Source organism: Carcharodon carcharias, chromosome 35 (genome assembly GCF_017639515.1).
Source record: "Carcharodon carcharias isolate sCarCar2 chromosome 35, sCarCar2.pri, whole genome shotgun sequence".
NCBI classification, from domain to species: domain Eukaryota; kingdom Metazoa; phylum Chordata; class Chondrichthyes; order Lamniformes; family Lamnidae; genus Carcharodon; species Carcharodon carcharias.
The window spans coordinates 7,958,023-7,980,121 of NC_054501.1; the positions used below are offsets into that span (position 1 = coordinate 7,958,023).

The window sequence follows — 22,099 nt, forward strand, 5'->3', positions numbered from 1 at the left end:
CACGTCCAAACTAAAACCAGCCGGGTCGTAGGGAACACGTCCAAACTAAAACCAGCCAGGCCCAAGGGAACACGTCCAAACTAAAACCAGCCGGGCCCAAGGGAACACGTCCAAACTAAAACCATCCGCGTCTAAGGGAACACGTCCAAACTAAAACCAGCCGGGTCGTAGGGAACACGTCCAAACTAAAACCAGCCGCGTCGTAGGGGACACGTCCAAACTAAAACCAGCCAGGTCTAAGGGAATACGTCCACACTAAAACCATCCGGGTCTAAGGGAACATGTCCAAACTAAAACCAGCCGCATCTAAGGTAATACGTCCAAACTAAAACCAGTCGTGTCTAAGGGAATACGTCCAAACTAAAACCAGCCGTGTCTAAGGGAACACGTCCAAACTAAAACCAGCCGGGTCTAAGGGAATACGTCCAAACTAAAACCAGCCGGGTCTAAGGGAACACATCCAAACTAAAACCAGCCAGGTCTTAGGGAACACGTCCAAACTAAAACCAGCCGGGTCTAAGGGAATACGTCCACACTAAAAACAGCCGGGTGTAAGGGAATACGTCCAAACTAAAACCAGCCGGGTCTAAGGGAACACGTCCAAACTAAAACCAGCCGGGTCTAAAGGAATACGTCCAAACTAAGACCATCCGGGTCTAAGGCAATACGTCCAGACTAAAACCAGCCGGGTCAAGGGAATACGTCCAGACTAAAACCAGACGGGTCTAAGGGAATCCGTCCAAACTAAAACCAATCGGGTCTAAGGGAATACGTCCAAACTAAAACCAGCCGGGCCTAAGGGAATACGTCCAAACTAAAACCAATCGGGTCTAAGGGAATAAGTCCAAACTAAATCCAGTCTGGTCTAAGGGAAGACGTCCAAACTAAAACCAACCGGGTCTAAGGGAACACGTCCAAACTAAAACCAGCTGGGTCTACAGGAACACATCCAAACTAAAACCAGCCGGGTCTACAGGAACACGTCCAGACTAAAACCAGCCAGGTCTAAGGGAACACGTCCGGACTAAAACCAGCCGGGTCTACAGGAACACGTCCAGACTAAAACCAGCCAGGTCTAAGGGCCTCTGTGTAAGTGGCTCTGCTCTTGGGAGTGGCGCTCTGTTAGTTCCTCCCACACCCGTGCCTACCCCAACAATTTCACCCCCTTCTGCACAAAGAGGAGGATGATTGGGTTGTCATAGAGTCCGAGTTACACAGCACAGATACAGGCCCTTCGGCCCATCGTGTCCGTGCCGGCCATCAAGCTCCTATCTATTCTCATCCCATTTTCCCGCACTTGGCCCGTAGCCCTGGATGCTATAGCGTTACAACGGCTCGTCTAAATACTACTTCAATGTTGTGTGGGTTCCTGCCTCTCCCCCACCCCACCCACTCAGGCAGTGTGATCCAGATCCAACCACCCTCTGGGTGAAAAATCTTTCCCCCAAATCCCCTCTAAACCTCCTGCCCCTTCCCTTAAATCTATGCCCCCTGGTTATTCACAGCTCCGCTATGGGGAAAAGTTTCTTCCCATCTACCCCATCTGTGCCCCTCATAATTTTATGTACCTCTATCAGGTCCCCCCCTCAGCCTTCTCTGCTCTCAGGAAAACAACCCCAGCCTATCCAGTCTCTCTTCATCGCTGAAATGCTCCAGCCCAGGCAACGTCCTGGTGAATCTCCTCTGCACCCACTCCAGTGCAATCACATCCTCCCTATAGTGTGGCGACCAGAACAGAGCACAGTGCTCCAGTTGTGGCCTAACTAGTGTTTTATACATCTCCAACATAACCTCCTTCGGCTAATAAAGGCAAGTATCCTGTATGCCTTCTTAACCACCTTTATCTACCTGTGCTGCTGCCTTCGGGAATCTATGGACATGTACACCAAGGTCCTGCTGATCCTCTGTTTCCTAGGGGATCTCCCATGTCTTATGAGGAAAAGCTAGACAGACTGGCCTTGTTTCCACTGGTGTTTGGAAGAGTGAGGGGGGGTGATTTGATTGAAGTGTACAAGATCCTGAGCGGCCTTGACAAGATGGACAGGGAAAGGATGTTTCCTCTTGTGGGTGAGTCCAGAACTAGGGGGGGTGGGGCACTGTTTTAAAATTAGGGGTCACCCAATTAGAACAGACTTGAGGAGAGAGTTTTTTCTCTCAGAGGGTTGTGCGACTTTGGAACTCTGCCTCGGAAGGCGGTGGAGGTGGGGTCACTGAATATCTTTCAGGCAGAGGTAGATAGCTTCTTGTTGGGCAAGGGAATCAAAGATTATCGGGGGGGGTAGATGGGAATGTGGACAGCGGAACACAGAACAGATCTTACTGAATGGTTGAGGGGCCGAATGGCCTACTCCTGTTCCTAGCTCTTACGTTATGATCTTAAGACAAGAGGTGGAACGATGCCCTTACTCACGATCCTCCGCTCCCAAGTGCATCATCAAGAATGGAAGTGCACTGTGCAAGAGCTCTCAAGGTCGGGGGGAGGGGGTCTCCCGAACCAGTTTCGACTGCTACGAGGGCTGGGGTGGGGAGCAGCGTCCCACGTTTCTGAGTGCTCGCCGGTCCCAGGCGATCGCAAGCTGTCAGGCTGGTGGAGGAGGGGGGGGGGGGGGGGGGGGGGGGGGTTCGGTGCCGCGCATCAGTCCACGCATCGCTGTCAAACCCTTCAGCAGAGCCCACGGTCAGTCAGTCGTCCTGGTTTAATTCACGTCTACGTGCAGCAAGTGCCGGACAACATTCAGCCTTTGACTGATAAGTGATAAGTAACATCCGCGCCACACAACTGTCAGGCAATGACCATCTGCAACAAAAGAGAATCCAACCATCTCCTCTTGACATTCAACGGCATTACTATCGCTGAATCCCCCCCACTATCAACATCCTGGGGGTTACCATTGACCAGAGACTGAACTGGACCCAGCCATATAAATACTGTGGCTGCAAGAGCAGGTCAGAGGCTGGGAATCCTGCGGAGAGTAACTCACCTCCTGACTCCCCCCAAAGCCTGTCCACTATCGACAAGGCACAAGTCAGGAGTGGGATGGGACACTCCCCACTTGCCTGGATGAGTGCGGCTCCCACAACACTCGAGAAGCTCGACACCGTCCAGGACAAAGCAGCCCTACTCCAGTTCCGTGGTTGGATTGGAGAAGTTGGGACTGTTCTCCTTGGAGAAGAGGTGGAGAGGAGATTTGACGGAGGGTGTTCAAAATCACGAGGGGGGGGTCTAGGACAGAGCGGACAGAGGGAGAAACTGTTCCCATGGGACACGGATTTAAGGCGATTGGTACAAGAAGCAGCAGCGACACGAGGAGAAACTTTTTCGCTCAGCGAGTGGTTAGGGTCTGGAACGTGCTGCCTGAGTGTGGGGGGTGGGGGGGAGGCAGGGTCAATCGAGGCTTTCAAAAGGGGAATTGGATCGTTTTCTGAAAGGGAAGAAGACGGGGAGAAGGTAGGGAGAGTGGGGCTGGGTACATTGCTCATTTGGAGAGCCAGCACGGACGTGATGGGCCAAATGGCCTCCTTCTGCACTGTAACCATTTTGGGATTCTGTAATAGGGAGGACTGATGAGGGAGCTGCTGTCGATGAGGTGTACATGGACTTCCAAAAGGCGTTTGATAAATTGCCACAGGAAAGATTCATGAACAACGTGGGAGCGCAGGGAACAAAAGGAACAATAGCAACTTGGGCACGAAACTGGCCGAGTGACAGGAAACAGAGCAGTGGTTAATGCATGTTTATCAGGCTGAAGGAACGTTTACAGTGGAGTTCTCCAGGAATTGCTGTCAGGGCCCTTGCTCTTCCTGTTATACCATCAGAGGGTCAGAGCTGAGGGAGCGCCACACTGTCAGAGGGTCAGTGCTAAGGAAGCACCGCGCTGTCGGAGGATCAGTACTGAGGGAACGCTGCACCGTCAGAGGGTCAGTGCTGAGGGAGCACCGCACCACCGGAGGGTCAGTGCTGAGGGAGCGCCGCACCGTTGGAGGGTCAGTGCTGAGGGAGCGCCGCACCGGAGGGTCAGTGCTGAGGGAGCGCCGCACTGTCGGAGGGTCAGTGCTGAGGGAGCGCCACACTGTCGGAGGGTCAGTGCTGAGGGGGCGCCGCACTTCAGAAGGTCAGAACTATGGGAACATTGCACCTCAGTCCAACACAACCTCCATTTTCAAATCTCATCCTTGTTCTCAAATCCCTCCATGGCCTCATCTCCCCTATCTCTGTAACCTCCTCCAGCCCCAACAACCCTCCCTATCTCTAATCTCCTCCAGCCCCTACAAAAAACCCTCCCTATCTCTGTAACCTCCTCCAGCCCCTACAACCCTCCCTATCTCTGTAACCTCCTCCAGCCCCTACACCCCTCCCTATCTCTGTAGCCTCCTCCAACCCTCCGAGATCTCTGTGCTCCTCCAATTCCGGCCTCTCGAGCATCCCCCCGATTCCCATCGCTCTGCCATTGGCGGCCGTGCCTTCAGCTGCCTGCAGTCCTTAGCTCTGGAATCACCTCCCTGAACCTGTGCATCTCTCTCTCTCTCTCTCTCCTCCTTTAAAGGCGCTCCTTAAAATCTGACCTCTTTGACCTAGCTGGTGACTGCCTGTCCCTAAATATCTGCAGTGGCAAAACGTGTTTGATAATCATTCCTGTGAGTGGCCTTGGGGGATTTTATAACCTCGTTAAAGGCGGTTATATAAATGCGACTGGCTGTTGTTGCACCAGGTGAAGAGATTTAGGATTTATGGGGGGCGGGGGGTTGTGGGGTTGGGGGGGGGGGGTGGACTGGGTGTGGTAAATCTCTCTCAATCCCCCTACCTGGTAAAACACAGACAAACACATCTCTTTTCCACCAGGATTAAAAGGGCTGCCTTTGAAAGTAGCAGTTTCCTCCCCCAGACAGGGTGTGCAGTGGGTTTAATCTGGGTGCCAAAGTGGCAGGCTGCACACAGATCAACCCTCCCGGCATGCCAACACCCCCGGGGTTGGGCGTTCGGGGCCCAGGCGTGTGGTGACGAGAGAGAGAGAGAGAGAGAGAGAGAGAGAGAGAGAGAGAGAGAGAGGGCCTCGAGGCCTGGGCAGGCCCAGGAATCAAAGGCAAGCCACTGGCAGCCTCCTCCTCAGCAAGTCACGTACTTTGAAGCCAGTGCACATCCTGCCTTTAATCTCCAGGGGCACCTCCGCAGCCCGAGCTGGCCCGACAAACACTCCCCTCGGCACCTCACATCCCTCCCTCCCTGACTGACTGACGGCCGGATAGGTTGTGGGTGGGGGGGGTTGGAGAGCTTCTCCTTTTCAGGCGGGCCTGCGGGAGAGACCAGCCCCTGACGGCTGGGCGCGATGACCCAGTCTCGGCTGCGGTCCTGTCGAGCCGTTTCGCCCTTACGTCTTTGACCGGTTTTTGTTAATGTTTACTTTGTTTTGGTTGTTTGTCGGGGACGCGGTGGTGGAGGGTGAGGGGACCCACACCGTCTGCGGTGCCAGCCGGGGACGCGGTGGTGGAGGGCGAGGAGACCCACACCGTCTGCGGTGCCAGCCGGGGAAGCGGTGGTGGAGGGCGAGGGGACCCACACCGTCTGCGGTGCCAGCCGGGGAAGCGGTGGCGGAGGGCGAGGGGACCCACACCGTCTGCGGTGCCAGCCGGGGACGCGGTGGTGGAGGGCAAGGGGACCCACACCATCTGCGGTGCCGATGTAAAATGGCCACCCACGGGTGTCAAAGCCTTCCGAGGGCACTCGGGGGGAGAAACGGGGAGATGCCCCCGCCCCCCCCCACTCCCCAGTTCTAGGTTCTAGATTTTTCCTACAAGAGGTGTCCTTCTCCCAGTCGGGAGGGGTCGCTCCTCTGTTTCTCTCCCCGCAGACGCTGCTCTGGCCGGCTGGGGGTTTCCCCAGTGCCATTCCCGCTCCCAGCCCGACGTGTGGGGGGGGGGGGGGGGGGGGGGGGCGGGCGAGGTGGGGGCTTCCCTCCAGTGGGGATGCGTCTTAGGAAGCCCCCCCTCACAGCTTCTTCATCTGGGTCTTAATCTGGGGCAGAGAGAAAGGAGGAGGCCATTCAGCCCTCCGCTCTCGAGCCTGTTACACAGGAACAGGAGGAGGCCCCATTCAGCTCTTCTTGAGCCTGTTACACAGGAACAGGAGGAGGCCATTCAGCCCCTCTCTAACACAGGAACAGGAGGAGGCCCCATTCAGCCCCTCTCGAGCCTGTTACACAGGAACAGGAGGAGGCCCCATTCAGCCCCCCTCACGAGCCTGCTCATGTCTGACCTGTGACCTGCCCGCCTTCACCCAGTATCCCTGAATACCTTTGGATAACAGAAAAAAAAACTCTCAATCTCCCAGATTTAAAATGGGCTGACCCGGCATCAATGGCGGTGGTAGGGGTGGGGGGGGAAAGAGTTCCAAACTCCGACCATCCTTTCCCGGTGTATGAACGCCGCCTCACGTCACCCCCTGCAAGGTCTGCCTCTCGTTTTCTAAGGCTCCATCTCGCCCGCAGCTCAACCTTACCACCGGCGAACCTTACGCCGGGCACGGGTAACACACCCCACTGCCAGGCCGAGGGGGAGGGTGGGGCTGACCACTTGGCAGCGCAGCGGGGTCTGAACGGCCGCGAGGCGGGCAAGGCCTCACCGACGCTTTGGGGCCGAGCCGGGGGCTTCCGCAGGGCCGAGCGGGGCTTTGGGGGGGGCGGGGGGAGGGAGAACAGAGGAGGGCTCTCTCTCGGCCTCAAAAGCGGCCGGGGCAAGTCCTCGAGGCTGATTTCCAGCCAGGGCTTTGGTTGGGTGGGAGAGGAAGGGAAGAGAAGGGAGGGGGGAGGGCAAGGAAAGGGGGGAGGGCAAGGAAAGGGGGGAGGGCAAGGAAAGGGGGGAGGGCAAGGAAAGGGGGGAAGGGGAGGGGGCGAAGTGTAGGGGAGGGGGCGAAGGGGGGAGGGTTCAGGGGGGAGGGGAGAGGGGGGGGGAAGGGAGGGGGGAGGGGAGGGGTGGGGGGATGGGTGGGGGGATGGGTGGGGGAGGGGATGAAGAAGGGGGGAGGGGAGGAAGGGGAGGGGGGAAGGGAAGGGGGGAAGGGGATGGGAGAAGGGGATGGACGGGGGGAAGGGGATGGAGGGGGGAAGGGGATGGGGGGGAAGGGGATGGAGGGGGGGAAGGGGATGGAGGGGGGGAAGGGGGAGGGAATGGAGGGGGGAAGGGGGAGAGAATGGAGGGGGGAAGGGGGAGAGAATGGAGGGGGGAAGGGGGAGAGAAGGAAAGGGGAGGGGGAGGAGAAGGAAAGGGGAGGGGGAGGAGAAGGAAAGGGGAGGGGGAGGAGAAGGAAAGGGGAGGGGGAGGGAAGGAAAGGGGAGGGGAGGAAGGGGAGGGGGGGAAGGGGAGGGGAGGGGGGAAGGGAAGGGGGGAAGGGGATGGGAGGGGGGAAGGGGATGGGAGGGAAGGAAAGGGGAGGGGGAGGGGGGAAGGGGAAGGGGGGAAGGGGGAGGGAAGGAAAGGGGAGGGGGTTAGGGAAGGAAAGGGGAGGGTGAAACCAGATGGATCTTTAAGCCTATGAATGACATCTTTCCCTCCGCCAATTGCCCCCCCCTCCCCCTTCCCCCCCCACCCCGGGGAGGGGGCAGTGGGAGGGGGAGGGGGCTGTGGGTGGGGGTGTTAAGAGATGAATAAGGTCAGCGCTCGGGCTGACGGAGGAGAAACCATTCCCACCCGGCGCCCAACTCTCTTCCTCAACTCAAAAAGAAAACATACACATCGGTTTAAAAGGAGCAACACAAGATGGCTGGTCAGTTTAACAAACAGCAACCACCACCACACACACTCACACACACTCACTCACACACACACCCCACACACTCACACACACACACACACACACACACACACACACACACACCCCACCACACACACACACAAGGCAAAGCAAAGAGGCAAGACCTTCTCCGGCTTGGACCAAACTTTCCCCGGTGCCAAAAATATATATACACGTTTAAAAATAAAAATTGCTACCAGAGGGACCTAAACTGTTCCCCGTCAAAGCTCACACCAGCAGCTCTATCTGCTCCCACCGCCCCACACACACAGACACACACCACCCATCTCTCCAACTCTTGAGAGTAGCAAGCCAGGACGGCAGAGACGGCTACATAAACAATAAAGCCTCCATCCATTTTAAAACCCACATCAGGCCAGCCACGGGGAGGGGAGGGGGGAAGAGGTGGTTTGGTTGGAAAAAGCTACAGGAGCAGTAGATTTAGTAGTGGCTTCTAATATTCGTAAAGAGAGAGAGAGGTGCAACATCCCAAAAAGGGGGAGGCTTTGCAAACAGCCAGATAATCCCGGGGAGAGGGTGAGGGGGAAGGTGGGAAGGAGTGTTGTGTGCTGGAAGGTACTCCACACCCCCCACTCAACTCAACCACCCACCTTCCGCCTCCCCCCCAAAAACAACAACAACGAGGAGGTCTGTTGTCAAGTGATGCCCTTTCCCTTGTGAGGGAGACAACAAAACGCAGTTGAGGGGGGGTGGTTTGGAGAGAAGTGGGAGATTTTGGAGGGATCTCTCGAAAAGAAAGAGCAGAATTCGGCGGGGGGGAGGGTGGTGTGGGAGGGTGTTGCGGGGAAATGTGTGCAGTAGGGAGAATGCAAGAGGGTGGGTAGGGGCTGGAAGAGGAGGAGGTAGGGTCTCCTCAACACATGCAGACACAGAGGGGGCGCGTTTTGCATTCATCTCACTGGAGCGGACGGACGGATGGATGGATGGATGGACGGAGGGATGGAGAGAGAGAGAGAGAGAGAGAGAGAGAAAAACAAAAAAAAAAGGCTGGACCACCCCCCCTCCCCCCAACCTCAGCTTTTTCCTCTCTCTCTCTCCCTCCCTCTCTCCACCTGGGTTGTTCGGCTCCTGGGCGTGAGTGTGAGGGTTTGCAATTTAGCAGGTTTACCCAGCAAGGCAGAATAGAGAGAGAGAGAGAGAGAGAGAGAGATAGAAAGACAAGGTGCATATGGCAAGCACTGGGATGCAAGGTGAATGCAATGGGGGTGGTTGGAGGTGGGGTATGAGGGTGGTTGGAGGTGGGGTATGCGGGTGGTTGGAGGTGGGGTATGGGGGTGGTTGGAGGTGGGGTATGGGGGTGGTTGGAGGTGGGGTATGGGGGTGGTTGGAGGTGGGGTATGCGGGTGGTTGGAGGTGGGGTATGCGGGTGGTTGGAGGTGGGGTATGCGGGTGGTTGGAGGTGGGGTATGCGGGTGGTTGGAGGTGGGGTATGCGGGTGGTTGGAGGTGGGGTATGCGGGTGGTTGGAGGTGGGGAATGCGGGTGGTTGGAGGTGGGGTATGCGGGTGGTTGGAGGTGGAGTATGCGGGTGGTTGGAGGTGGAGTATGCGGGTGGTTGGAGGTGGAGTATGCGGGTGGTTGGAGGTGGAGTATGCGGGTGGTTGGAGGTGGAGTATGCGGGTGGTTGGAGGTGGAGTATGCGGGTGGTTGGAGGTGGAGTATGCGGGTGGTTGGAGGTGGAGTATGCGGGTGGTTGGAGGTGGAGTATGCGGGTGGTTGGAGGTGGAGTATGCGGGTGGTTGGAGGTGGAGTATGCGGGTGGTTGGAGGTGGAGTATGCGGGTGGTTGGGGATGGGGGCGGTTGGAAGTGGGGTATGGGGGTGTGGTATGGGAGTGTTTGGAGGTGGGGTATGCGGGTGGTTGGGGATGGGGTATGGGGGTGGTTGGAAGTGGGGTATGGGGTAGGGTGTGGGGGTGGTTGGAGGTGGGGTATGCGGGTGGTTGGGGGTGGGGTATGGGGGCGGCTGGGGGTGGGGTATGGGGGCGGCTGGGGGTGGGGTATGGGGGCGGCTGGGGGTGGGGTATGGGGGCGGCTGGGGGTGGGATATGGGGGCGGCTGGGGGTGGGGTATGGGGGCGGCTGGGGGTGGGGTATGGGGGCGGCTGGGGGTGGGGTATGGGGGCGGCTGGGGGTGGGGTATGGGGGCGGGGTATGGGGCCGGCTGGGGGTGGGGTATGGGGGCGGCTGGGGGTGGGGTATGGGGGCGGCTGGGGGTGGGGTATGGGGGCGGCTGGGGGTGGGGTATGGGGGCGGCTGGGGGTGAGGTATGGGGGCGGCTGGGGGTGGGGTATGCAGGTGGTTGGGGGTGGGGTATGGGGGCGGCTGGGGGTGGGGTATGCAGGTGGTTGGAGGTGGGGTATGCAGGTGGCTGGGGATGGGGTATGGGGATGGGGTATGGGGGTGGTTGGAGGTAGGGTATGCAGGTGGTTGGGGATGGGGTATAGGGGTGGTTGGAAGTGGGGTATGGGGGTGGGGTATGAGGGTGGTTGGAGGTGGGGTATGCGGGTGGGGTATGGGGGTGTTTGGGGGTGGGGGTGGTTGGAAGTGGGGTATGGGGGTGGGTTATGGGGGTGGTTGGAGGTGGGGTATGCAGGTGGTTGGGGATGGGGTATAGGGGTGGTTGGAAGTGGGGTATGGGGGTGGGGTATGAGGGTGGTTGGAGGTGGGGTATGCGGGTGGTTGGTGGTGGGGGTGGTTGGAAGTGGGGTATGGGGGTGGTTGGGGGTTGGCTATGTGGGTGGCTGGAAAGCAGGGGAAGTTGTGTGGGGGATATTTTTTTCTTAAAACTCTCTCCCCCCCTCCCCTCCCCCATTCCCCCCGCCTCCCACCCCGCCCTCCTTTCTTTCACACCAACCAGAGGAGGCCTGATCTTGCAGATGCCGCTCTTCTCAGCGATGGGTCTGATCTTGGCGATGTAGCCCAGCGGGTCGGCGAACTCCTCCCAGCTCGGCTCGAACACCGGACACTCCGGCGGCGCCACAAACTCCTCGTACTCGGACATCTCCTTCCCCCGGACCCCCCCCGGGGGGGGAGGGGAGGGGAGGGGAGAGATTTGGTCGAGGGGAGGTGGGGAAGGGTATGGGTGGGAAGGGTATAGGTGGGGGGGCGGGGGGGTCGGGGGTGAGGGCAGGGGGTTTAAAGGTCAGGGGTGGGGGGTTCAGCTGGTCCGGGGGGAGCCCCTTGGCCACAGGTTAGTCGGGTTGCAGAGTGTGTGTGTGTGTAACCCCCCCTTTAGGGTGGGGGCTCAGGGGACCATTAGCTGGGAGGATGTAGATTCACCCCCTCTCCTCCTCCTCCTCTCTGGATCTGACTGCACCCACACTGGGATCCAGGAGATTTTAATGGACCGGCTGCTTCCCCCTCAGGAGGTCTGGATTCAAATTATCCCCAAGTCCTGGGTTCAGATGATCCTCAAATCGAATTATCCGCGATTCAGATTATCCTCAATTCGAGTTATCCCCAATTCTTCGATTCAGATTATCCTCAATTCGAGTTATCCCCAATTCAGATTATTCTCAACTTGAATTATCCCCAATTCAGTTATTCTCAAAGTAATTATCCCCGATTCCTCGATTCAGATTATCCTCAATTCGAATGATCCCCGATTCAGTTCTTCTCAATGTGAATTATCCTCAACTCAGATTATCCTCAATTCAGATTATCCTCAATTCGAATGATCCCCGATTCAGTTATTCTCAATGCAAATTATCCTCGATTCAGATTATCCTCAATTCGAATGATCCCCGATTCAGTTATTCTCAATGCAAATTATCCTCGATTCAGATTATCCTCAATTCGAATGATCCCCGATTCAGTTATTCTCAATGCAAATTATCCTCGATTCAGATTATCCTCAATTCGAATGATCCCCGATTCAGTTATTCTCAATGTGAATTATCCTCGAGTCCCCGATTCAGATGATCCTCAATTTCAATTATCCTGGGGTCCTGGATTTGGATTGTCCTCAATTCCAGCAGAGTTTCCTCAGGGAGAAGCTGGTCCTCCAGCAGAGATCGTTCCCTCAAACACACAATGAAGCTCCAGCTCCTCCAGCAGAGACACAGAGTCTTTCCCTCTCTCAGGTATTGAGGGCCCAGCTCCTCCAGCAGAGACACAGAGTCTTTCCCTCTCTCAGGTATTGAGGGCCCAGCTCCTCCAGCAGAGACACAGAGTCTTTCCTCCTCTCAATGATTGAAGCCCCAGCTCCACAAGTAGAGACAGAGAGTCTTTCCCCCTCTCAGGGATTGAGGGCCCAGCTCCTCCAGCAGAGACACAGAGAGTCTTCCCCCCCCCCCTCTCAGGGATTGAGGGCCCAGCAGAGTTTCCCACCCCCCCCCTCTCAGGAATTGAAGCCCCAGCAGAGTTCCCCCCCCCCTCAAGGATTGAGGGCCCAGCAGAGTTCCCCCCCCCCCCTCAGGGATTGAGGGCCCACCAGAGTTCCACCCCCCCCTCTCAGGGATTGAGGCCCAGCAGAGTTCCCCCCCCCCCTTCTCTCCCAGGGATTGAGGCTCAGGGATTGAGGCCCAGCAGAGTTTTCCCCCCCCCCCTCCTCTCTCAGGGATTGAGGCCCAGCAGAGTTTCCCCCCCCCCCACCTCCTCTCTCAGGGATTGAGGCCCAGCAGACTTTCCCCCCCCCCTCCTCTCTCAGGGATTGAGGCCCAGCAGAGTTCCCCCCCCACCTTCTCTCCCAGGGATTGAGGCTCAGGGATTGAGGCCCAGCAGAGTTTCCCCCCCACCCCCACCTCCTCTCTCAGGGATTGAGGCCCAGCAGAGTTTCCCCCCCCCTCCTCTCTCAGGGATTGAGGCCCAGCAGAGTTCCCCTCACCTCTCTCCCAGGCTCTGAGAGGCTCTCTCCCTTCCTCCCTCAGACCCAGGCTCTGAAACAAAAGCTCCTTCCCTTTCTGCTTCTCTTTCTTCCCCCTCCCCCCCTCCCTCCTCCTCCTCCTCCTCCCTCCTTGGCTACCGCGGAACAATACTATCACCCCCCTCAACCACCACCACCCTAAGGTGCTCCGCCGGCTCTCTTCCCCCCCCCCCCCCCCAACCAGATCCGCCTCACTGCACCCCGCGAGCGTCAGCCGCCTCCGCCGTGCGTCAGTAAGTCCCCCCCCCCCTTCCTTCTCTCTCTCTCTCTCTCTCGACAACACAGACAAGCCAGCCGGACGTAGCGCGCTGACGTCAAGGCGACGGCCCCCCGCCACCAGCCGGCAGCGGGCTGACGTCAAGGCGGCGGCCAGGGTCCGCCTCCACCCCGGGACCCGGCCCCGGCGTGCTGACATCGTGCGAAGGCCCCACCTCCCAGCGTCAGCGCGCTGACATCACCAGGCCATAGTGTTTGTGTGCGTCTCTCTCCACCGCCCCCTCCACCTCAAAGGGTCAGAAACACGCCCCGCCCCGACGAGCGGCGTTCTGGCGTCACCGCGTCTCAACAGCAAGGCGATGGCGTCCCCGCCCCCTGGCACGCTAGCCACGCCCCAGACGTCGACGTCACAGCGAGCCCCGCCCCCCCGCAGCCCTCCCACCCACGCACCCACCCTTCAGCTCTCAGCAGCGACCTGACGTCACCGCTTCCCAGATCCCAGCGTCCGACGAACTGATGTCGCCGCTGGGCCCTCCCCCACCCACCCACCCACCGACAAGCCGCAGCCCCTCCCCCCCCAACGCCCAGCTGCCAGCCGACGGCGACGCGTCAGGCAATGAGGCCCCGCCCCGAATCGGAGCGCAGACGTCACGCGTCCTCCACCTAGCCCCGCCCCCTCGGCGAAGTCTGTCTCCCACGACACTACACACAACAGAGAGATGAGCACACACACAAGCCTAGCGCGCTGACGGCAGCGCGTCCACCAGTACAAAGACCAAACCACACCCCACCCCCCCCCCCCCACTCCAAACGCAGGTGACCTCGGCAGCTCCACGCCCCCTACCACCTACCCTCTCCCGCCCAAGCACCCCCCCCACCCCCCCGCTCCCGGAGCGAGCGTCACGAGACGTCACGAGACGTCACGGCGGCCTCCCCTCCCCCACACGAGAGCCTAACGTCATCACATCTTCAATTCGGCCGCGTCCCCTCCCCTCCCCCCCCCCCCAATCAACCCGTGAGATCCCGCGACGTCACCGCCACGCCGGCCCCGCCCTCCAAACAACTCCATCCGCCGCCTCATCACCACCGCGCACCGCGTCGCCGCCGTCGCGGCAGCCGAAAGAGTTCCCACATTGTGGGGCAAAATGGAACAGAGATTTGGTGGACAATTTTTTTTCCCCCCCCCGTTTCTCTTCGGCCAAGTGTATTTTTTTGCACCCTCGTGGCCCTGTGACGTCATGGGCGCCACCCCTGTGGTCGTGAAGGAAATGCAATGACTCAATTTGCTCGCAGCAAGCTCCCACACGCCTCACTGTGATAAATCACGCGTTTCACTTCCATTTTGCCACGACGGTCATCGCCACAACATATTTTATCTGCCATCGGTGGTCTCCCGTCCACCTGCGTTCCCTCAGCGCCGGACATTTGTTTCCTCTCCTCTTCGCGTCACGTGTTTGTTCCCAGGGAGGGGAGGGTCAGCGCTGAGGGAGCGCCGCACTGTCGGAGGGTCAGTGCTGAGGGAGCGCCGCGTTGTCGGAGGGTCAGTGCCGAGGGAGCACCGCACTGTCGGAGGGTCAGTGCTGAGGGAGCGCCGCACTGTGGGAGGGTCAGCGCTGAGGGAGCGCCGCACTGTCGGAGGGTCAGCGCTGAGGGAGTGCCGCACTGTCGGAGGGTCAGTGCTGAGGGAGCGCCGCGTTGTCGGAGGGTCAGTGCTGAGGGAGCGCCGCGCTGTCGGATGGTCAGTGCTGAGGGAGCACCGCGTTGTCGGAGGGTCAGTGCCGAGGGAGCACCGCACTGTCGGAGGGTCAGTGCTGAGGGAGCACCGCGTTGTCGGAGGGTCAGTGCTGAGGGAGCGCCGCGTTGTCGGAGGGTCAGTGCCGAGGGAGCACCGCACTGTCAGAGGGTCAGTGCCGAGGGAGCACCACACTGTCGGAGGGTCAGTGCTGAGGGAGCACCACACTGTCGGAGGGTCAGTGCTGAGGGAGCCCCACACTGTCGGAGGGTCAGTGCCGAGGGAGTGCCGTGCTGTCGGAGGGTCAGTGCCGAGGGAGCACCACACTGTCGGAGGGTCAGTGCTGAGGGAGCACCGCGCTGTCGGAGGGTCGGTGCCGAGGGAGCACCACACTGTCGGAGGGTCAGTGCCGAGGGAGCACCACACTGTCGGAGGGTCAGTGCTGAGGGAGCACCACACTGTCGGAGGGTCAGTGCTGAGGGAGCCCCACACTGTCGGAGGGTCAGTGCCGAGGGAGCGCCGTGCTGTCGGATGGTCAGTGCCGAGGGAGCACCACACTGTCGGAGGGTCAGTGCTGAGGGAGCACCGCGCTGTCGGAGGGTCAGTGCCGAGGGAGCACCACACTGTCGGAGGGTCAGTGCCGAGGGAGCGCCGCGCTATCGGAGGGTCAGTGCTGAGGGAGCGCCATACTGTCGGAGGGTCAGTACTGAGGGGGCGCCGCACTGTCGGAGGGTCAGTGCCGAGGGAGCACCACACTGTCGGAGGGTCAGTGCCGAGGGAGCGCCGCGCTGTCGGAGGGTCAGTGCTGAGGGAGCGCCATACTGTCGGAGGGTCAGTACTGAGGGGGCACTGTACTGTCGGAGGGTTAGTATTGAGGGAGTGTCGCTGTTGGAGGGTCAGTACTGAGGGAGCACTGCACTATCGGAGGGTCAGTGCTGAGGGAGCACTGATGTCGGAGATAACTGCTCCCAGGATGAGACGTTAAACTCGGGGACGCCGCTTGCCTCCTGAGGTTGGCTATTCTTCCAATCGAGGCCGTGGGAGTCCTCCCCGGTGTCATGGTGCCAATTTTTATCCCTCAACCAACATCACTGAGGGACAGATGATTGGCATTTTTATCACATTGGCTGTGTGTGTGTGTGTGTGTGTGTGTGTGTGTGTGTGTGTGTGTGTGTGGGATCTTGCTGTGCATAAATTGGCTGCCACGTCTCCTACATTATAACAGTGACCGCTCTTCAACACTCCCTCTGTGGCTCTCAGGTGCTCTGGACCTCCTGGGGGAGGTGTTAGGCGCTGGATAAACACAAGTATTAGCTTTGGTCTCAGTCTGGTCGAGCACGAGCTCATTATCTCTTTTGCGTTTGAAGCCTCTTCCCAGCAAATCCAAAATTCTCTTGGCATTGTGAAGTGAACAAGAGGAGGAGGAAGCAGTTAGAAAGTTAACTGGCGTGTTGGTCTTTATTGCAAGGGGTCTGCTATTAACCCCTGCTGTGACCTTACCTTTATGCCCCTATCTGCACCTTCTTTAGTCATTAACACTGACATTAACACCCCCTTTGTCTTGTGTCCATGACATCTTTGTCCACCTCTCCCGAGCTCCCACCTATCGCTGACCTTCCATCTTGCTCCACCCCCTTCTTCAACAGTAAAATAACCCATCGCATTTCTAATTCTCTCCCCCCGAAACAGAGTCATACAGACGTGAAACGTTAGCTCTGTTTCTCTCTCCACAGATCTGCTGGGTGTTTCCAGCATTTTTCTGTTTTTATTTCAGATTTCCAGCATCAGCAGCATTTCGCTTTATTGCAAGTCAGGGAAGGTGGGGTGGGGGGGGGGATCGGAGGGTGAGAATAGAGAAGTCTTACCACAATCGTACGGGTGAGACCACATCTGGAATAACTGTGCGCAGTTTTGGTCTCCACATTTAGGGAAGGATATACCTGCATCGGAGGCGGGTACAGCGGAGGTTCACTCGATTGGTCCCTGGGATGAGGGGGTTGGGGGTTGTCCTACGACGAGAGGCTGAGTAAATTGGGCCGATGTTCTCTGGAGTTTAGCAGAACGAGAGGCGATCGCATTGAGACACACAAGATTCTGAAGGGGTTTGACAGGGTGGGCGCGGAGAGATTGTTTCCCCTGCTCGGGAGAGGGGTGAAATATAAGCTGGTTTAAGGTGAGGTGGGGTGGGGGGGCGGGGGAGGGGGCGGTGGGGTTGGGGGAGAGAAGTGGGGGGTGTTGGTGTGGTTGTAGGGACAAGCAAGCAGTGATAGGAGCAGATAATCAAAAGATGTCACAGACAAAAGAACAAAGAGGTGTTGAAGGTGGTGATATTATCTAAACGAATGTGCTAATTGAGAATGGAAAAACTCAGCAGGTCTGGCAGCATCGGCGGAGAAGAAAAGAGTTGACGTTTCGAGACTCGAAACGTCAACTCTTTTCTTATCCGCCGATGCTGCCAGACCTGCTGAGTTTTTCCAGGTAATTCTGTTTTTGTTTTGGATTTCCAGCATCCGCAGTTTTTTTGTTTTTATCTAATTGAGAATGGATGGTAGGGCACTCAAGGTACAGCTCTAGTGGGGGTGGGGTGGAAAGACTAGCAGGGCATAAAAGACTTAAAAATAATGGAAATAGGTGGGAAAAGAAAAATCTATATAAATTATTGGAAAAAACAAAAGGAAGGGGGAAGAAACAGAAAGGGGGTGGGGATGGAGGAGGGAGTTCAGGATCTAAAGTTGTTGAATTCAATATTCAATAAAGTGCCTAGTAGGAAGATGAGGTGCTGTTCCTCCAGTTTGCGTTGGGCTTCACTGGAACAATGCAGCAAGCCAAGGACAGACATGTGGGCAAGAGAGCAGGGTGGAGTGTTAAAATAGCAAGCGACAGGGAGGTTTGGGTCATTCTTGCGGACAGACCACAGGTGTTCTGCAAAGCGGTCGCCCAGTTTATGTTTGGTCTCTCCAATGTAGAGGAGACCACATTGGGAGCAACGAATGCAGTAGACTAAGTTGGGGGAAATGCAAGTGAAATGCTGCTTCACTTGAAAGGAGTGTTTGGGCCCTTGGATGGTGAGGAGAGAGGAAGTGAAGGGGCAGGTGTTGCATCTTTTGCGTGGGCATGGGGAGGTGCCATAGGTGGGGGTTGAGGAGTAGGGGGTGATGGAGGAGTGGACCAGGGTGTCCCGGAATTCTCTATCCCAGATGGTTGTGGATGCTCCATCGTTGAAGAGGTTTAAGGCCGGGATAGACGGATTTTTGGTCTCTCTCTGGGAATCGAGGGATACAGGGAGCGGGCGGGAAAGTGGGAGTTGAGGCCCAAGATCAGCCATGATCATGCTGAATGGGGGAAGCAGGCTCGATGGGCCGAATGGTCTCCCCATGCTCCTATCCCTTTCTGTTCTTATGTTTTTGTAATGATTTGATCTGATCAGTCTGAGATCCTATCTCCAATGTTCTGTAAACCTGTATCCATAATACCATCCCTCGGACAAGGAGTCTGTCAACTTATTTTCCAGTGTAAAGTTCATCGGCTCACACATCCACCACTTAATGTCATCTATTCCCAGCACATTCTGCTGTCTGCCCATCCCGATATCTCAATTTTGTTTTTTCCTATTCACAAGAGGTGGGCATCGCTGGCTGGGCCCAGCATTTGTTCCCATCCCTAATTGCCCCCTTGAGTAGGTGGTGGGTGAGCCGCCTCCTTGAGCCGCTGCGGTCCGCGTGTGGTGTAGGTGCACCCACCGCGCTGTTAGGGAGGGAGGTCCAGGATTTTGACCCAGCGACAGTGAAGGAACGGCCGATATATTTCCAAGTCGGGATGGTGAGTGGCTCAGAGGGGAACTTGCAGGTGGTGGTGTTCCCCATGTGTCTGCTGCCCTCGTCCTTCTAGGTGGTAGAGGTTGTGTCCTTCTAGGTGGTAGAGGTGGTGGGTTTGGGCGGCGCTGTCGAAGGAGCCTTGGCAAGTTGCTGCAGTGCATCTTGTAGATGGTACACACACTGCTGCCCCTGTGCGTCGGTGGCGGAGGGAGTGAATGTTTGTGGATGGGGAGCCGATCAAGCGGGGCTGCTTTGTCCTGGACGGTGTCGAGCTTCTTGAGTGTTGTGGGAGCTGCAACTCATCCAGGCAAGTGGGGAGTATCCCCATCACAATCCTGACTTGTGCCTTGTAGATGGTGGACAGGCTTTGGGGGAGTCAGGAGGTGAGTTACTCTCCGCGGGATTCCCAGCCTCTGACCTGCTCTTGTAGCCACAGTGTTTATATGGCTGGGTCCAGTTCCGTTTCTGGTCGATGGTAACCCCCAGGATGTTGATCGAATGATGTCAAGGCTTTTGGGGGGTGGGAGCTGTGGTGGAGGTTTACCAGAACGGTTCCAAGAACGAGGGGAATTCCGTCCACGTTGGGAGAGGCTGGAGGAGCCGGGATTGTTCTCACTGGAGCGGGGAAGGTTAAGGGGGGAAGACTGAATCAGTGGTTGGGGGGGGGTGGGGGTGTTCAAAATTACGAGGGTGGGGGGTGTCTCGATCGAGTAAATGAGGAGAAACAGTTTCCAGTGGCGGGAGGGTCGGTAACCAGAGGGGGTGGGGGGCGTGGGGGGGGGAGAGACAGATTGAAGAGAATCGGCGGGAGTGGGGAGATGAGGAGAATTTTATTTATTTTGGACGCAGCGGGTTGTGGTGATCTGGAAGGCGCTAACCTGAAAGGGCGGGGGGAAGCAGATTCACCCTCGGAAAGGATAAACAGTCGGAGGGTAGAAACGTGCGGTGATACACGAGGGGGGGAGGTGGGCGGGTGGAGGAGCAGGTGGGAGGCAGAGGGAGGAGGGCAGGATCAGGTTACCAAGTTTGGAGGACCCGCTCCACAGGGCCGGCAAAGGGGCTTGACTGGAGGCTGAAGGCTCCTCTCCTCCTCCTCCTCCTCCTACTCCTCCTCAGGTTGGTGGACTCTCCCTCTGCCCCGCTCCCCATCCCGCGCGCGAACCCCAAACCCACCCCCACCCAAACCGGTCACGAACACAGCCTCCTAGGTGGTTGAAACTGTGAAAAATAACTTAACAGATCTCTTTATTTGTTCGTCCTTTTTTTTGTTTCGTGTCAGGTAATTATGTACACACCAGAGGCGGAGATCGCCCACATCGTCTTTGACAAGAGAAGAGAAACCCAAAAAAGGAAAGAGGGGACAATACAAACATGACTTTTTGTGTTCTGCTGACACGCTTTCCACCAGTCACGTGATTTGAGACCATGCATTTGCTTACATCACACAAGAGGCTTGTAACATGCACGCGCTGACATCGCTCCGCAAAAGGGCCCCCATCTCCGAAGGACAGCTCCGGATACCCGGTGGGGAACGCAGGGAGCTTTTCCACTACCCCCCCCCCACCCCGCCGCCTCCCCCCCCGTGCCGACGTGGGTCCCCACGCCTGTTCCCGGAATGAGAAGAGAGTTGTGGGGGGGAGAGGGGCGCAGACCGGGAATCGTGCGTGGGGGGAGGGGGAAGGAAGGTCGCGGGGGTGGTGGTGGGGGTGGGGGTGGGGGCGGACGAGCCGGTGGGGGGTGGTGGGGACCTTCAGCCTGGGGTACAAGCCTCGGCCGGCACACGGGGGAGGGGTGGCGGAGGGAGCGCAGGGGGGTTTTGCCGGGTTGCAGTGTGTGGGGGAGGGGGGGTTGGGGGTGGGGGAGGGGGTGGGTGGCGATGTAAGGCCAAGGTGGGGGAGGTGGGTCCTGCGTTCCTCACACTGCGGCGACCCTTGGCGAGGGGTAGAGGAGGGGGTGAGGGGGGGATGGGCGAGGAACCCCCAGATTTGGCCTCTCTCCGTGGGCGTTGTGGGAGAGGGGGAAGAGGACACGTTGACCCAGATTCCCGCTCCCTGGTTAACATTGATGTGTCGGTGCTGAGTCAGCTGCATTGCCCCCCCACAGTCCACCAGCAACCTGTCTACCACCCCGAACATAGAGACATGGCTGAGTCCAGCCTGTAACTCACTCCCGGGTATCTGTTATTCTATATATAAACCCCCACCGAACCCCTCGATTAGATTCCAGTCTGTAACTCACTCCCGGGTATCTGTTATTCTATATATAAACCCCTCCGACCCCCTCGATTAGATTCCAGTCTGTAACTCACTCCCGGGTATCTGTTATTCTATATATAAACCCCTCCGAACCCCTCGATTAGATTCCAGTCTGTAACTCACTCCCGGGTATCTGTTATTCTATATATAAACCCCCCCGAACCCCTCGATTAGATTCCAGTCTGTAACTCACTCCCGGGTATCTGTTATTCTATATATAAACTACCCCAAACCCCTCAATTAGATTTCGGTCTGTAACTCACTCCCGGGTATCTGTTATTCTAAATATAAACCCCCACCGAACCCCTCGATTAGATTCCAGTCTGTAACTCACTCCCGGGTATCTGTTATTATATATATAAACCCCCTCGAACCCCTCGATTAGATTCCAGTCTGTAACTCACTCCCGGGTAACTGTTATTCTATATATAAACCACCCTGAACCCCTCGACTAGATTCCAGTCTGTAACTCACTCCCGGATATCTGTTATTCTATATAAACCACCCCGGACCCCTCGATTAGATTCCAGTCTGTAACTCACTCCCGGGTATCTGTTATTCTATATATAAACCACCCCTGACCTCTCGATTAGATTCCAGTCTGTAACTCACTCCCGGGTATCTGTTATTCTATATATAAACCTCCCTAACCCCTCGATTAGATTCCAGACTGTAACTCACTCCCGGGTATCTGTCATTCTATATATAAACCCCCCGAACCCATTGATTAGATTCAAGTCTGTAATTCACTCCCGTGTATCTGTTATTCTGTATATAAACCACCCCGAACCCCTCGATTTGATTCCAGTCTGTAACGCACTCCCGGGTATGTTATTCTATACATAAACCACTCCGAACCCCTCGATTAGATTCCAGCCTGTAACTCACTCCCGGGTATCTGTTATTCTATATATAAAACCCCCTGAACCCCTCGATTAGATTCCAGCCTGTAACTCACTCCCGGGTATCTGTTATTCTATATATAAACCCCCTGAACCCCTCGATTAGATTCCAGCCTGTAACTCACTCCCGGGTATCTGTTATTCTGTATATAAACCACCCAAACCTCTTGATTAGATTCCAGTCTGTAACTCACTCCCAGGTATCTGTTATTCTATATATAAACCCCCCCGAATCCCTCGATTAGATTCCAGTCTGTAACTCACTCCCAGGTATCTGTTATTCTATATATAAACCCCCCCCGAATCCCTCGATTAGATTCCAGTCTGTAACTCACTCCCGGGTATCTGTTATTCTATATATAAACCCCGCCGAACACCTCGATTAGATTCCAGTCTGTAACTCACTCCCAGGTATCTGTTATTCTATATATAAACCCCGCCGAAACCCTCGATTAGATTCCAGTCTGTAACTCACTCCCAGGTATCTGTTATTCTATATATAATCCCCGCCA

The 22,099-nt window shown here is 57.0% G+C and overlaps 1 protein-coding gene across 3 annotated transcripts in view; it reads right to left on the reverse strand.

Moving 5' to 3' along the window:
- kdm5c (lysine (K)-specific demethylase 5C) overlaps positions 1 to 10,899 on the reverse strand; it is a 159,598-nt gene extending 148,699 nt beyond the window's left edge. For 2 of the 3 annotated variants that reach the window (XM_041179590.1, XM_041179588.1), the window contains exon 1: positions 10,658 to 10,899. In XM_041179590.1, the coding sequence (XP_041035524.1) occupies positions 10,658 to 10,804 (147 nt within the window). In that variant the 5' untranslated portion in view covers positions 10,805 to 10,899. The remainder of the gene's footprint in view (positions 1 to 10,657) is intronic. The other variant, XM_041179589.1, reaches the window with a different exon arrangement.
- Between the last annotated feature and the right edge of the window lie 11,200 nt (positions 10,900 to 22,099).